Source organism: Chlamydotis macqueenii, chromosome 5 (genome assembly GCF_036417535.1).
Source record: "Chlamydotis macqueenii isolate bChlMac1 chromosome 5, bChlMac1.mat, whole genome shotgun sequence".
NCBI classification, from domain to species: Eukaryota; Metazoa; Chordata; class Aves; order Otidiformes; family Otididae; genus Chlamydotis; species Chlamydotis macqueenii.
The window spans coordinates 44,099,187-44,111,892 of record NC_141560.1 but is presented as its reverse complement, the minus strand read 5'-3'; the positions used below and the strand labels follow the sequence as shown (position 1 = coordinate 44,111,892).

The following is a 12,706-nucleotide window of genomic DNA, read 5'->3' as shown; positions in this document are numbered from 1 at the left end:
CACTTTGCACAGGGGGGAAGGCAACCCAAAACCTCAGAACCAACACAACGCCCCCAAACTGAACTAGCCTCACTTCCTGCACCCACTCTGGCAGTACATTCTTTTCCAAACCAGACCTGCTTTCAGCTCAAGTTTTGAGCCAAGAAACTTTCTCTCTCCTTTAGAGAGAAGCCTAGACCCCAGCACCCATGAGATGCTCCCATTCTCAGCCCTCTGCCCAGTTCCCGTCTGAGAAGCAGGCCAGAGTTCCAATAACACGGGCACCAGCAGGCTTTGGTTTTTGGTTGTTTTTTTTTTCAAAAAGCCAAACAATGCAAACAAAAAGCCATAAAAAATTAACAAGAAAGCAACAAAGCATGTGACATTTAAATGGAGGGAACTGCTGGATGCAGCTGCAACTGCTAAATTATTCAGTGCTCTGCTCTGCTGCGGCAAGCAGCTCCCAGCCAGGAGCTCAGAGAAGAGACTGGTACGAGAGGACCCCAGGTAGAAAAGACACAAAGCAGGCCAACAGTGACGCACGCGTCAGCAACAAGCGGCTTCCTCTCTCACATAGGTTTCAAGCTATTCACCGACTCATTTAATGGGTGACCACTCACAGCACCACCACCACCAAATACAGGCACATTCAACTCTCTCTCCTGGAGATGGGCCGCACAGGGACAAACGACAGGCTCGCTGGGATCCCGACAATAAATCCCAGACATTTGTAAGGCAGAAAAGGGGGCCACTCACAGCCGGTGTTGAAACACTGAAACATTGCTCAGGATAATGAGAACTGGAAAATAAAGAGAAGTATTTTAAATAATCCAGTTATTGGGCTGTTGTTAGCACCACAGAGCTGATACTCAGAGCCTCACATCTGTTTTGCCTCATCTTAGAAACACTCAGCCTGCTCCCCATGTTGGCCACTTGCCTTGTTATCCCATCTCTCTCCATTACTTCCCTTTCTCTTCATCAACACTGTAGAAGATCAGAAATTTCTACTCCCAAACTGATCCTACTATTAATTTTGGTGGTAAATCATAGTAGCAGCTGGTGGAAACTGAAAGGAAAGTAAAGCAAAAAGCCCGTTTTTTCCCTTGCTAGAGCTCAGGGACGTGGGAAGCGTGTGTTTGGCAGACTCACCCACACGTAAACACTTGGGGAAGCAAGCTCAGAGTGAAGAAGGGATAAGAACCACCTCCAGCGAGCATCAGGGCCAGCGAGTGACAGAACAAGGGGTCCTGAGAGGATCTTCCAGACAACGGCAGTCACCACAGCAAAGGAGAGAGGGAAGACACAACACTTGCAGGGTACATCTGAAAACTAATGAGGGAAAGAAGCGAAAGAGCAAGCACATCCAGCTTGCAGCTCTACCAGACCCCAGTTCAACCACTATCAAGCGGAAACACAGACAGACACGGCAGCAGAGTGGCTCAGTGCTCTTGGGTGAAGTGATTTTGGTGAATACCAGTTTCAACTCTTAATCATCTCTATCACAAAAAGCACTCCTCCTGCTATCTGATGCAGAGGCAAAACTCTCCATCTCCTGTCACAAGGGCCTTTCCAGAGCCAGTACAATAGATCTGGGCAAGCAGAAGTCCAGGGAAGCTGGTGTCAGAGCTATGGGCAAGAAGACGATTAAACATTTGATACTGGCAGTGGTAAATTGTTCGATCGTAAAGGGAAGCAGGACACAACCACGGCACTGAACTCAGAGACATGGCAGAGGAAAGGAACAGATTAAGAAAAAAAGGCTGCTCTGCTTGTAAGATAACGCACAGTTTCTGCAGGTTATCAGATGCCCAGACTGACAGCAATGTATCTTTGTCCCCTGAGTAAAAAAAACAAAGTTGATTTCCTGATTCTCACAAACACCACTTAGAACAGCTGGTTAGAAATTAGTTACAAACGAAACCAAAAGGAGACATCTGACAAACACTACGGGATACATCAAAGGCAACGTGATGACCAGCCCTTTTTTGAAGGCTGCTGCTGCTATGAAACATTGAAGGCGATGGAAGAAACAGAAAACCATGAAACTTTGTTCCTTGCTGCTACACTGATGCATTATTTCTCACATTGACCTGGAAACACAACAGTTTCTCATTTAACTGCAACGCCTAGGAAGACTGCACAAGAACTGCCTCAGCACAGGTAATTTAGGCATATGCGAGCAGCACTTCTTACTTTTAAATCACTGCAAGGGTCCTGCCAGTAGCAGTGACAAGAAGTAAACACAGCCTCCCACAATGCAGTGGCTTCTGGGTACCAAAGCCACAGCCTCTCCATTTGGGAGTTCTCTGCTATGAAGAGATTTTAGAGCTCCTGGTAGTATGTGGGTCATTTCTTCAGAGTTTCACTGGGTTTGGGGCTTCAGTTGGTTCTTCTGGTTCCAAGAGACAAATCAGGAGCATGTTTCTCCATCATCAACAGTAATTTTCATGTGGTCGTGACAGGTTTAAAGGCCTCCAGTGACAGATAATCTAATCAGTCTAAAATTATTTTCTAGCTCAGACAGTAGAGCAAAGACCAGCTGAATTATACAGGCTCAGTTACAGAGAGTGACCAGTAGGTCATTGTAACAGTTTTTCATAGCTTGTGAGATGGAGAAGGAAAAGCAGCAAACCCTTCCGTCACCAAAAGAAATATCACAATTATTACACAGATTAACAGATTATCCCACTAAAGAACATTCCCTTCTAATTGATGCCTCATCCTGCTCATTTTTATTTCATTTTGCTGTCTCATTAGGTCACTGACAATGCTCTTCCTTCATGAAAATTTATACCTTGAGATAGACGGAGACTGCTTAAACCAGGGAAGTTATATTAATCGTGCGTATCAAGCTCTTTCACTCTTGTTTCTAAATCCTTTCCTCATTGCTGCAAATCCCCAATCAGTAGCTACATGCTGTATTTTCTATTGCACTGACTAACTACGTCAAAGCCTTTCTGCTAAGGGGCTGCCCAGAAATTTAATGCACTATATCTTAAATGCAGGCACAATAGGGCCAAAGGACATTTGAAGGAATTAATCTGGGTTGTAACACATGCATCGCCTGTCTCCGATTCCCTCCTAATGGAAAGTAAGTGAAATATTCAACTCTGTACTTGGTTTTAATCAAAAAAAGTATCAATTTCAATCTTGTAAGCATGATGGCACTACCCACCTAGTTAAAAAGCTACAGTGTGATATGACAGCCAGGTCACTAAATGTTGCACCATTTGTTATCCGCTTTCATGTACTAAATCTCTAACAGTATTTTTTTTCTCCAAAAGAAGAAAATTGCTTCTCTAACAAACATATCTGGGAAGAAGAGAAAATCTGTTAGCTCAAGTGCTGTAAACTAAAAACTGTGAACAGATTTGTTCTCTTAGAATTCAGCAGTACTTGTGACTCGCTAATTTAATACCAGAAATTTTCTGAAATATTTGATTTTTCAACTGACTCAGTGCAACAGACATTAAATAGACCAGACTGAAGATCTTTCCAGAGGTATGTCTAGTATAACCTGTCTATACGTAACTTGAATATTTGATACAGCTTGAGGTGAGAGGGGAAAAAGCTAGAAATGATGAGCCTCTGTGACCCTCGTCCTAAGGCAGAAAAAAATCAAAGCCAACATTAATTTAATTAATTTAGGAAGATGATCTGAACAAGTGTTTTAGTAAGATGCACTAATGCCTCTACTATTTCTACTGAACCACCAATCCTGATACACTAAAAATGAAAAACCTACTTTGGCTAGGTGGGCAAGGCTTACTGTTAAAATTCCTTGAAACTTTTATTTCTCCAGTTCCAAAATCCTTCTGAAACAGACTGAAGTTGGATACCCTGTCTGCTTTGCAAAGAATTACAGAATGGTATCAAGGTTGGAGAAGAGGTTTGCCCTCCAGGACATTTACTTTAGGTTTTTCCATGAAAACTTTAAACTGGATGACCTATTTTTTTGCCGCTTGCCACGCAGCCTTTGGTTCATCACCATTCACGGCTTTGGCACATAACACATACACAATCAAAATATATCTTGGCCATATTACACATTTTGTATGGAAAACATTCTTTCAGCACGGACATTATTTTCCTTTTTGCAATCCCGTAAAACTAGAACTGTTTTAAAAGTAGCAATGATGTGGAAACTGATGCTGTAGGGCTCTGAAGCATAAGGCTTGCAAGCTGTTAATTTGGCAAAAACACAGAAGTCCAGCCTTGCAATACAACTGCAGCACTGCTGGACAGGCACGAGCAAGATCTTTTAGTGTGGACAAGGCTATACTATTTTCCAAACAAAAGTGTTCTAGAGACTTGCTGGTAATTTTGCATGTTATTAAACACACAGCAAGATGCTTAATTAGTGTATAATTAATTCCAGGGTATATTAAATTGGGCCCAATAGCTATGCATTTTCTAACAATACAACACTAAAGCAAAATAACTATTTTCTAGCTAGAATGATCGACCACTTCAGTATTGCATAACATGCTATGAGGCGATGGCCAGATTAGGTCCTGCCAAAACTGCATTTTAGCTATGTTTGATGTCTGAGGTGCTCTCTCTGATGTGTTAGAATTGCTGTTTTCAGCACTAACGAAAATCTGCAAGTACTTCTTGTGCCCATCCAAAACAGTTCTCAAGGTTCAAGCAATGTGAAGTCCAAAAATGGAGACACTTCCCAAATAACCTATATTTGGATGACTTTGTTTGGGTTATGTCACCCTCAGGATACCACAATGCATCTTCCCTCCCCTTGCTTCTGTCTACCAGTAACATCCTTTTTGCAGATAAGTGATGCTGCAAAGAGCACAGCAAGGACACCAAAAGAAACGCTGACGGAGAGTTGCACTGAATATAGAGAAAATGGCTGGCTTGCCTAGGAAAAGCACAACGTATTGCCAGATTCATGGCTCTACCCCATCCCCGTGGGGCTCAGAATTTAGAACACATGCTATTTTGTGTACGTGTGAAAATAGTGTGGCATACAAGCGCGTCTGGGGGCGGGGGGAAGGGAGAGAAGTAAGCCAGACCACAAATCAATTTCTTCCAAGGCTTATCATTTCTCCAAGCACTTCTTTATCATGATTCCATACAAACCGTAAGGCAGACCAAGCTTTCGTCCCCTCCTCCGCCCGAAAATAAAAGTGAGCTACACAGTAAGGCGATGACTCCCATTTCCAAGAGGCAAATGCTCCCGATTTATAGGTTACTTCGTAATAAATTGCCTAGTACGAGGTGGATTTCCTATTCTATTGTCTCGGGGAGTAACAGGATCTGCTGTTTACCAACCAAGGAGTACAAGCACCTCTCCAGTCACATTTCCGCCGCAGCCCCTTCACACCTCACCTCTCCAGACGGGATCCGTCCGTCCTGCGCCTCCCTTCCACCTGTCCTGACTGTCCTGCCCGCTTCCTCCCGGCCGGCAGCCAGGAAAACCCGCTGGGAGGCCCGGGCCCGGCCCTGCCCGCCGGGCCCCGCGCCCTCGCACCCGCCGCCGGCCGAGCCCCCTCCCCGGACGGCCCCGCCGCCATTTCCAGGGCCAGCCAGCCCCGGCGCGCCGCGGCCCCCGGCTCCGCTGCAAACCCGCAAACGACACCCCTCGCCCCTCCCCGCTCCCGGGGCTGCCGCCCGCTCCCGCCCCGGGGACCGCTCCGCCACCGGCCGGCAGAGCTCCGCGGCGCACAGCGGGCAGCCCAGGCGAGCGGTTCCGCGCAGCCCCGTAGCCAAGAGCCCCCGGAGGGGCTCGGCCGGGCCACCGCCTCCGCCCCCTCCTGCAGTGACCTTGCGGAAGGGCTCGCCGTACCCCGGCATCACCGCAGCGCCCAGCCGGGCGGCGGCAAAACCGGGGGCAGAGCGGGGGGGCTCCCGCCAGCTGTCAGAGTGCGGGTCGCCCCGGGCAGCGCGGGCCGGGCTCCGCGCTCCTCTCCCCGCTGGGGCACGGTCCCCGCTTTTGACACGTGCAACACGCACACGCGCCCCGCCGCCTGTGTCCTGCGTGCCGCTTCCCGCACAGGGACCGGCATCCGCGCCGCTCTCCCGCCCGCACGCACCTTCCCCGCCGCTGCCGCCGCCGCCGCCGCCACCGCCCCCCGGCCGCTCTGCGCCGCCCGGCCAGTTCCGCATCGAGCGCCACGAGCGGAACGCGCCACCGCCACCAGGCAGGGAAGCGAGGGGAGGAGCAGAGCGAACCATTTGCAGCCACGGCGGGGGGAGCCGCCGCACCAGCCTCCCCGCCAGGGGGCGCTGCAGCCGCTTAGTGCGAGAGGAGGGAGCGGGAGGCGGCTCGCGCCCCGCGGGTCTGCCCCGTCCCGCCGCGCTGACGGGAGCGCCGGTCGCGGCTCCGGGCCGGGCCTGCGGGACACGCGAGGCCTAGGCCTCCCCCAGGTCCCAACCGCCACCCCGGTGCTGTCACCCTCCGCTGTTACCCGGGCCGGCGAGGGGCAGGCGGCTGGCTCAGGGCAAGATGGCAGGAGGGGAGAAAAAGCTGCGAAGGCACAGGTGTGCAGATCGGGCTGCGGCCGGCCCGGGCTGGGTAAAGATAACCTGGGTTCTGCAATTCCAACGTTTCTGCCACATGAAGCGTGGAAGTTGCCAAGCCACTGGCCATCATATTTGAGAAATCGTGGCAGTCCAGTGAGGTCCCCAGTGACTGGAAGAGAGGGAACATAACCCCCATTTTTAAAAAGGGGAACAAGGAGGACCCGGGCAACTACAGGCCGGTCAGCCTCACTTCTGTGCCTGGCAAGGTCACGGAGCAGATTCTTCTGGAAACCATGCTAAGGCACATGGAGAGCAAGGAGGTGGTTGGTGACAGCCAACATGGCTTCACCAAGGGCAGATCGTGCCTGACCAATTTGGCGGCCTTCTATGATGGGGTGACGGCATCGGTGGACAAGGGACAAGCAACGGATTTCATCTACCTGGACTTGTGCAAAGCTTTTGACACTGTCCTGCACGACATCCTTCTCTCTAAACTAGAGAGACATGGGTTTGATGGACGGACCACTCGGTGGATAAGGAGCTGGCTGGATGGCCGCACTCAGAGAGTGGTGGTCAACAGCTCAATGTCCAAGTGGAGATCAGTCACGAGTGGCATCCCTCAGGAGTCTGTGTTGGGCCCGGCCCCGTTCAACATATTTGTCGGCAACATGGACAGTGGGATAGAGTGCACCCTCAGCAAGTTCACTGATGACACCAAGCTGTGTGGTGCCATCGACACGCTGGAAGGGAGGGATGCCATCCAGAGGGACCTTGACAGGCTGGAGAGGTGGGCCTGTGCCAACCTCATGAAGTTCAACCAGGCCAAGTGCAAGGTCCTGCACCTGGGTCATGGCAATCCCAGGCACAAATACAGGCTGGGCGGGGAATGGATCGAGAGCAGCCCTGAGGAGAAGGACTTGGGAGTGCTGGTGGACGAGAAGCTCAACATGAGCAGGCAATGCGCCCTTGCAGCCCAGAAGGCTGCATCAAGAGAAGCGTGGCCAGCAGATTCAAGGGAGGTGATTCTCCCCCTCTACTCTGCCCTGGTGAGACCCCACCTGGAGTACTGTGTCCAGTTCTGGAGCCCCCAACACAAGAAGGACATGGACCAGTTGGAGAAGGTCCAGAGGAGGGCCACGAAGATTATCAGAGGGCTGGAGCACCTCTCTTATGAGAACAGGCTGAGAGAGTTGGGGCTGTTCAGCCTGGAGAAGAGAAGGCTCCAGGGAGACCTTATAGCGGTCTTCCAGTACCTCAAGGGGGCCTACAAGAAAGATGGGGAGAGGCTGCTCAGTAGGGCCTGTTGTGATAGGACGAGGGGCAATGGTTTTAAAAGAGAGGGAGGTAGATTTAGATTGGATATTAGGAAAAAAATTTTTACAATGCGAGTTGTAGAACACTGGAACAGGTTGCCCAGAGAGGTGGTGGATGCCCCATCCCTGGAAACATTCAAGGCCAGGTTGGATGAGGCTCTGAGCAACCTGATCTAGTCAGACATGTCCCTGCTCCTTGCGGGGGGGGAACTGGATGACCTTTGAAGGTCCCTTCCAACTCTAACCATTCTATGATTCTATGAATTACCACTTTCCAACCTCGTCCTGGCAAGCAGAAGGTGAAGCCTCTCAGCAAAGCTGGGCTGCAGGCAAGCGAGACCCTCGTGGGTAAGGAAACGCTGCCTTACAACAAGGAGATGCAGTGCTGGGTACTTTCACCCTGGACGTATCGAGCTACTTGCTGATTTGCTACTGGCTTCATAAGATTACAAAAGAATTTGGTTATTAAAAGCTTGAGAAACAGCTTTTTAAATTCCTTCCAAGCTCCTATAAACCAGTATGCTGCACAACCAGATCCAGCTGTTAACAAAACCAAAAGAACTAAAATAAACAAAAAATGCAACCAAAACTACCACAAGTATCCTAATGTTTTGAAAAAAAATACAAGGTACAAAATAGTAAAATACTTGATTTGATATTCTACAGCTATACTCCCTACCCATTGTAGAGGAATTGGGATTTCAGAAATTCAGAAAATCTTTTCTTCCTCCTCCTGTTGATCTGGATAGATTGTGAGCAAAGACAGCTGTTGCATGTGAGTAGAGCCAACAGGGATCACCACCTGAGATTGTAGTTCAAGCACCTCACAATTTCTCCAGTGGCCAAGTTAGCAAAATTAAATTGAAACAGATCAGGTACAGAGACTTGGAGAGACACGACTGAGTCTCAAGCCAAGGTAGCATTTTGCAAATACTAAAAGCGGGGAAAGAACTTTCCTTGAGAGCAGTGGCCCTTTGTACTTTTAATAATGATTACATAATGAAAAGGGATGGAGAAGCCGGAGCCAAGGAAAGTGATCATTTTCACAGCTGCCATCAACAGTAACATTACGGGTTGTGCCTTGAAAATTCCTCAAGTTTACATGCAGTTTTTCTCTTCAAATTAATAAAAGTGAGATGCAGCTCAAAAGGAAGACAATGAAGCTAAAAATGAAGCTGCAGCTTCATTGCCACTGCCTCTTCTGACTGTTGACAGCCTCATTCTTTAGTAAGTCCTTGGAGTAGGGCCCAGCCACTCTTTAATCCACCCAGGGCTGGCCTGATCTCTCAAGCTCTGCTCATTACTCCCCACCCCGTATCCCGCTGCAGTCTCCTATAAGCCTATTCCTATTCCCTCTTCCTCTAGTTTAGTAGTTTTCAATTTAAATTTTATACTCTGAAGTAATGCAGAGGTTTCACCAGAATAGGCTGTGGTGCCTTGCTGAATCGACAATTGGTTTTGTTTCCTTTCCCGTCGTAGCAGGAATTTTCAAGTGCTTAGGAAGCAGCTAATGCTGGACAGCTCTCTGCTTCCCCTGGCTGACCATTCCTATTCCCGTTGCTTCTCCTACGCAGATCACTTCTGATGTAGTCGTACCAGGTATCAGCTAGGAACCTGCTGAAACTGCACACTGGACTCCTATTTCAATTTTGGTGAGCCACAACATGCAGAAAATGGAGTAGAGCACATGGAATAAAAGGGGTGAATTCTGAATGTAGCTGTACAAATCAAGGTGAGGTGTCTATGGATAATTAATTCATGGTCTTCATGACATGCACTTAATCTGCTTCACCTGTTTGCCAGCTCTGGCACACAGCAAGCTGCAAAGCAAGCTAAAATCTCATTCTAGGGACCCATAGGAAGTGCCTGGGGTTGCACTGCTATCTCTTTTTCACCATTTCTTGCTTCTCCCCAATCTATACACTCACTTTCATATCACCTCTGAGCTTATTACATCAAAAACTTATTCCACTTTCCTCCAGTCTAATGACAGCACATCAGAAAATGTCAAAATCCTGTATTAGGCTTTATTCTTTTATATAAACATTAACATTTCTCAAACAGATTAGTTAAAAATACAGATTTAAACAAGAATTTTTGCAATTGCAATGAGTTATAAAAAACAACAGATTATTTTACAGATTGTTACAAGTGCTTTACAAAGGTGCAGAGTGAAGGCCAGTGGCAGGGGACCAACCTCAAGTGCAAAATGGACACGATACCCTCACCACGGGCATAGCGCTCAGATACACAGCCAAAAAAAAAAACCAACCAAATAAACAAACAAACAAAAAACTGAGCCATGTGAACTTAGGCTCTTGGGATGCTCACCGGGCAAGCAAACATAGACCCCTACGACAGAGAAGACTCATGAGACCAAGCTACCAGGATACTTAAGGTTACATCTCTGAGATCAGCTGTAAGATGTTGTTTTTGGAAAATAAGGAACATATTTTACAATAGTATATTTCTCTTCTGTCAGACAAAATATTGCTGTAACTCCTAGAATACTTATGGATGTCAATACTTAAGAACTTGAGGCATAAATCCAGTGTGGATCTCACAGTGCCCAAAGTGAAGAAAGGATACAAGACCCAAGTGTCCTTCTAAAGCAGCTGGCACTCCTCATACAGGAGGGACCTCCACATCCCATGACCATCACTAAAACCTTGAGCAAGTACCTTGGAAAGACTTTGGCAAAAGGAAGAAGACGCAAGTGGATCTGGTTACACCCAATATTCCTGTAGCCCGTGATCTGAGAGTTGTGCAGCCCATAGCTTACGCAATGCCCACCTATTTCACTAAATGCAGTGTGTCCTCTCTCCTTGACCGATACATCTTCACGCTCACTTTGGAAAACATGCCACATGCTCCAAATTCTTGGAAGTTTTTGAGATCCTTCCACCACACCTACCTTGCTTAGGTAACAGTCCTTCCCACCTATCTTTCTTCTATTCCACGCCTAAAGATAAAATCTATGCCCTGATTTGTTTTGAACTAAAGTTTTCCAGCTGTTATCAAATCCAAGGTAAAGCAAACTGGCTGAGAACGACCATGAGATAAAACTGCAATGTATGACATTAAAAATACCACTAATTTATGCCTGACATCTTTCTGATGTACTAATGTTCCCTACCCAGACAGCCTCCTTGTTAGACAAAGGGCACTACACATTAGAGGAATTCTTTCTCCAAAGGAGGGCCAGAATGAAAGGGCAGCTCTAGAGATGAAGTCTCATAATAAAGTAATAACAGCTACTTCTCTTGGAATTGTTGTAAAGGGCAGCACATACAAGAGATTTTATTTATAGGAAACCCAGTGAAACCCCTAGAACATCCACATTGACTTCCCTGAGCTCCTCAGATCCAGGTATACTGGGGACCCTGCAGAAGCCTTTTGAGCTGGGTTACTCTCAATAGAGAGAGTTTGGCAAGTTCCTGCAAATTCATTTTCGTAATCAACAAGAGAGAAGATCAATGGGCAAGCCCTCAGGACATGCTTAGAGAAGAGAAAGACTCTGGAGAAAGAGGTGTACATGTGTGTGGGGAAGGTCTTCATTTCTACCGTTTGCAGATGTTTCACGTTATTCCTCTGGGGTATGGGCACTACATCAAAACCAACCCCCCCATCTGATCTACCCCAGCTGCCTCCTGCATAGTCTCATGACAACATTGAAATTCCAGGCTCATCACTCCCTGCACTGCCTAGCCCAGAGTTCAGTGCTTTAGAGAGGGAAGGCTGGCTTCTCGTTAGCAAAGGCTGGGAGGTGGCATTATGTCAGCACGTCAGTGCTCTGGGAGCATGCGGTCACTCATGCACATCCCAGATTTCTGAGAGCAGGGGAGGGAGTTTCTTGTCCTGCAGCCGCAGGGCAAACACCTGTTCAGAGTGGACACTACTTAGTGTCCGAAGACTGACCAGCTTCATTAACATCCGTGGAAACATCAGGCGGTCCTGCAGAGTCAGACAAATAGACAGTTGTTAAAGTCACACTAAAACTTTGTTAAAAAAAAAAAAAAAAAAATACTGCACCAGATGACGTTGTAACCACAATCCTGACTTCCTCTAAACTTGTATTCTCCAGGAGGCGGCAGTGTGGAGAAAGACAAATACCACGTCCCAAAACTCTTAAGACTTTCCACGCTGGCTAAACTATGGGGCATGATACAGGACAGCAGGCTGTGACAGCTCACAAATCCTGCATTTACAGCTGCTACCAAACAGCCACAGAAGGGAAGAGCATGACAGTACAGGCAGCAAGAGACCATACTGCAAGAACCACGCCTGCGTAAACACAAAATCAATTTGTATCATTGCTGGGCATTTTCTGGTCAGGCACTTACATTTGGTCTGTTGATGCAAATGTAAGAATGAAGGGCTTCCACATAGGTGTGCTGCAGCCTCTCCACCAAGGACTGGTCCTGCACATTCGGTCGGTCTGCCAAAAAGCAGGTTAGAAGTAAGCAGACTGCCACAGGCAGCTTCACTGGACTCGATATCTCCCCCATCCTTCAGTATAGTCTCTCCCCAAAACTTTATCTAGTATTCACCCAGCAGAGCTGGCAGAGTTATCCATGACTGCAGCAGCTACATCAGTTTTCTGTAACTGTTCTTCTCAGTGACGTCTACTGCACATTGGGAGTCTGATCTGACTCCTAGGGAGGTGGAAGGTCAGAGAGTCCAAACAGCACACTAAGGGTGCTTGGTCTCACATATCTGCCCCAGTGAAGATGAGAAGCTGCCTATTCAGGAGGGAATGGGAAAGTCCCTTCAGCACCTGAGCCAGTTCGAAAACAGGAACAAAGTTGGGTGGAAATAATCTTTTAGGTCACAAGACAGAAAACAGAAGTAAAGAGTAGAGGTGGCTTCTTCGCAAAGCCCTGTCCAGGCCCAGAGCCATGCTGGTTCTCACATCCAGAGGATCTTTACAAGGC

At 47.9% G+C, this 12,706-nt stretch overlaps 2 protein-coding genes across 19 annotated transcripts in view; both read right to left on the bottom strand.

Moving 5' to 3' along the window:
• MADD (MAP kinase activating death domain) overlaps positions 1-5,361 on the bottom strand; it is a 76,551-nt gene extending 71,190 nt beyond the window's left edge. For 7 of the 14 annotated variants that reach the window (XM_086749217.1, XM_086749222.1, XM_086749218.1 and 4 more), the window contains exon 1: positions 5,326-5,360. The gene's annotated coding sequence lies outside the window, so the exon portion shown is untranslated. Of the gene's footprint in view, positions 1-5,325 lie in introns of all 14 variants that reach the window. The other 7 variants (XM_086749220.1, XM_086749224.1, XM_086749229.1 and 4 more) reach the window with 2 other exon arrangements.
• A 4,418-nt stretch (positions 5,362-9,779) lies between these two features.
• Positions 9,780-12,706, bottom strand: part of NR1H3 (nuclear receptor subfamily 1 group H member 3) — a 30,540-nt gene continuing 27,613 nt past the window's right edge. For all 5 annotated transcript variants that reach the window (XM_086749888.1, XM_086749889.1, XM_086749890.1 and 2 more), the window contains 2 exons: positions 12,116-12,210; positions 9,780-11,726 (listed from right to left, as the gene is read on the bottom strand). In XM_086749888.1, coding sequence (XP_086606014.1) covers positions 11,580-11,726; positions 12,116-12,210 — 242 coding nt within the window. In that variant the 3' untranslated portion in view covers positions 9,780-11,579. The remainder of the gene's footprint in view (positions 11,727-12,115; positions 12,211-12,706) is intronic.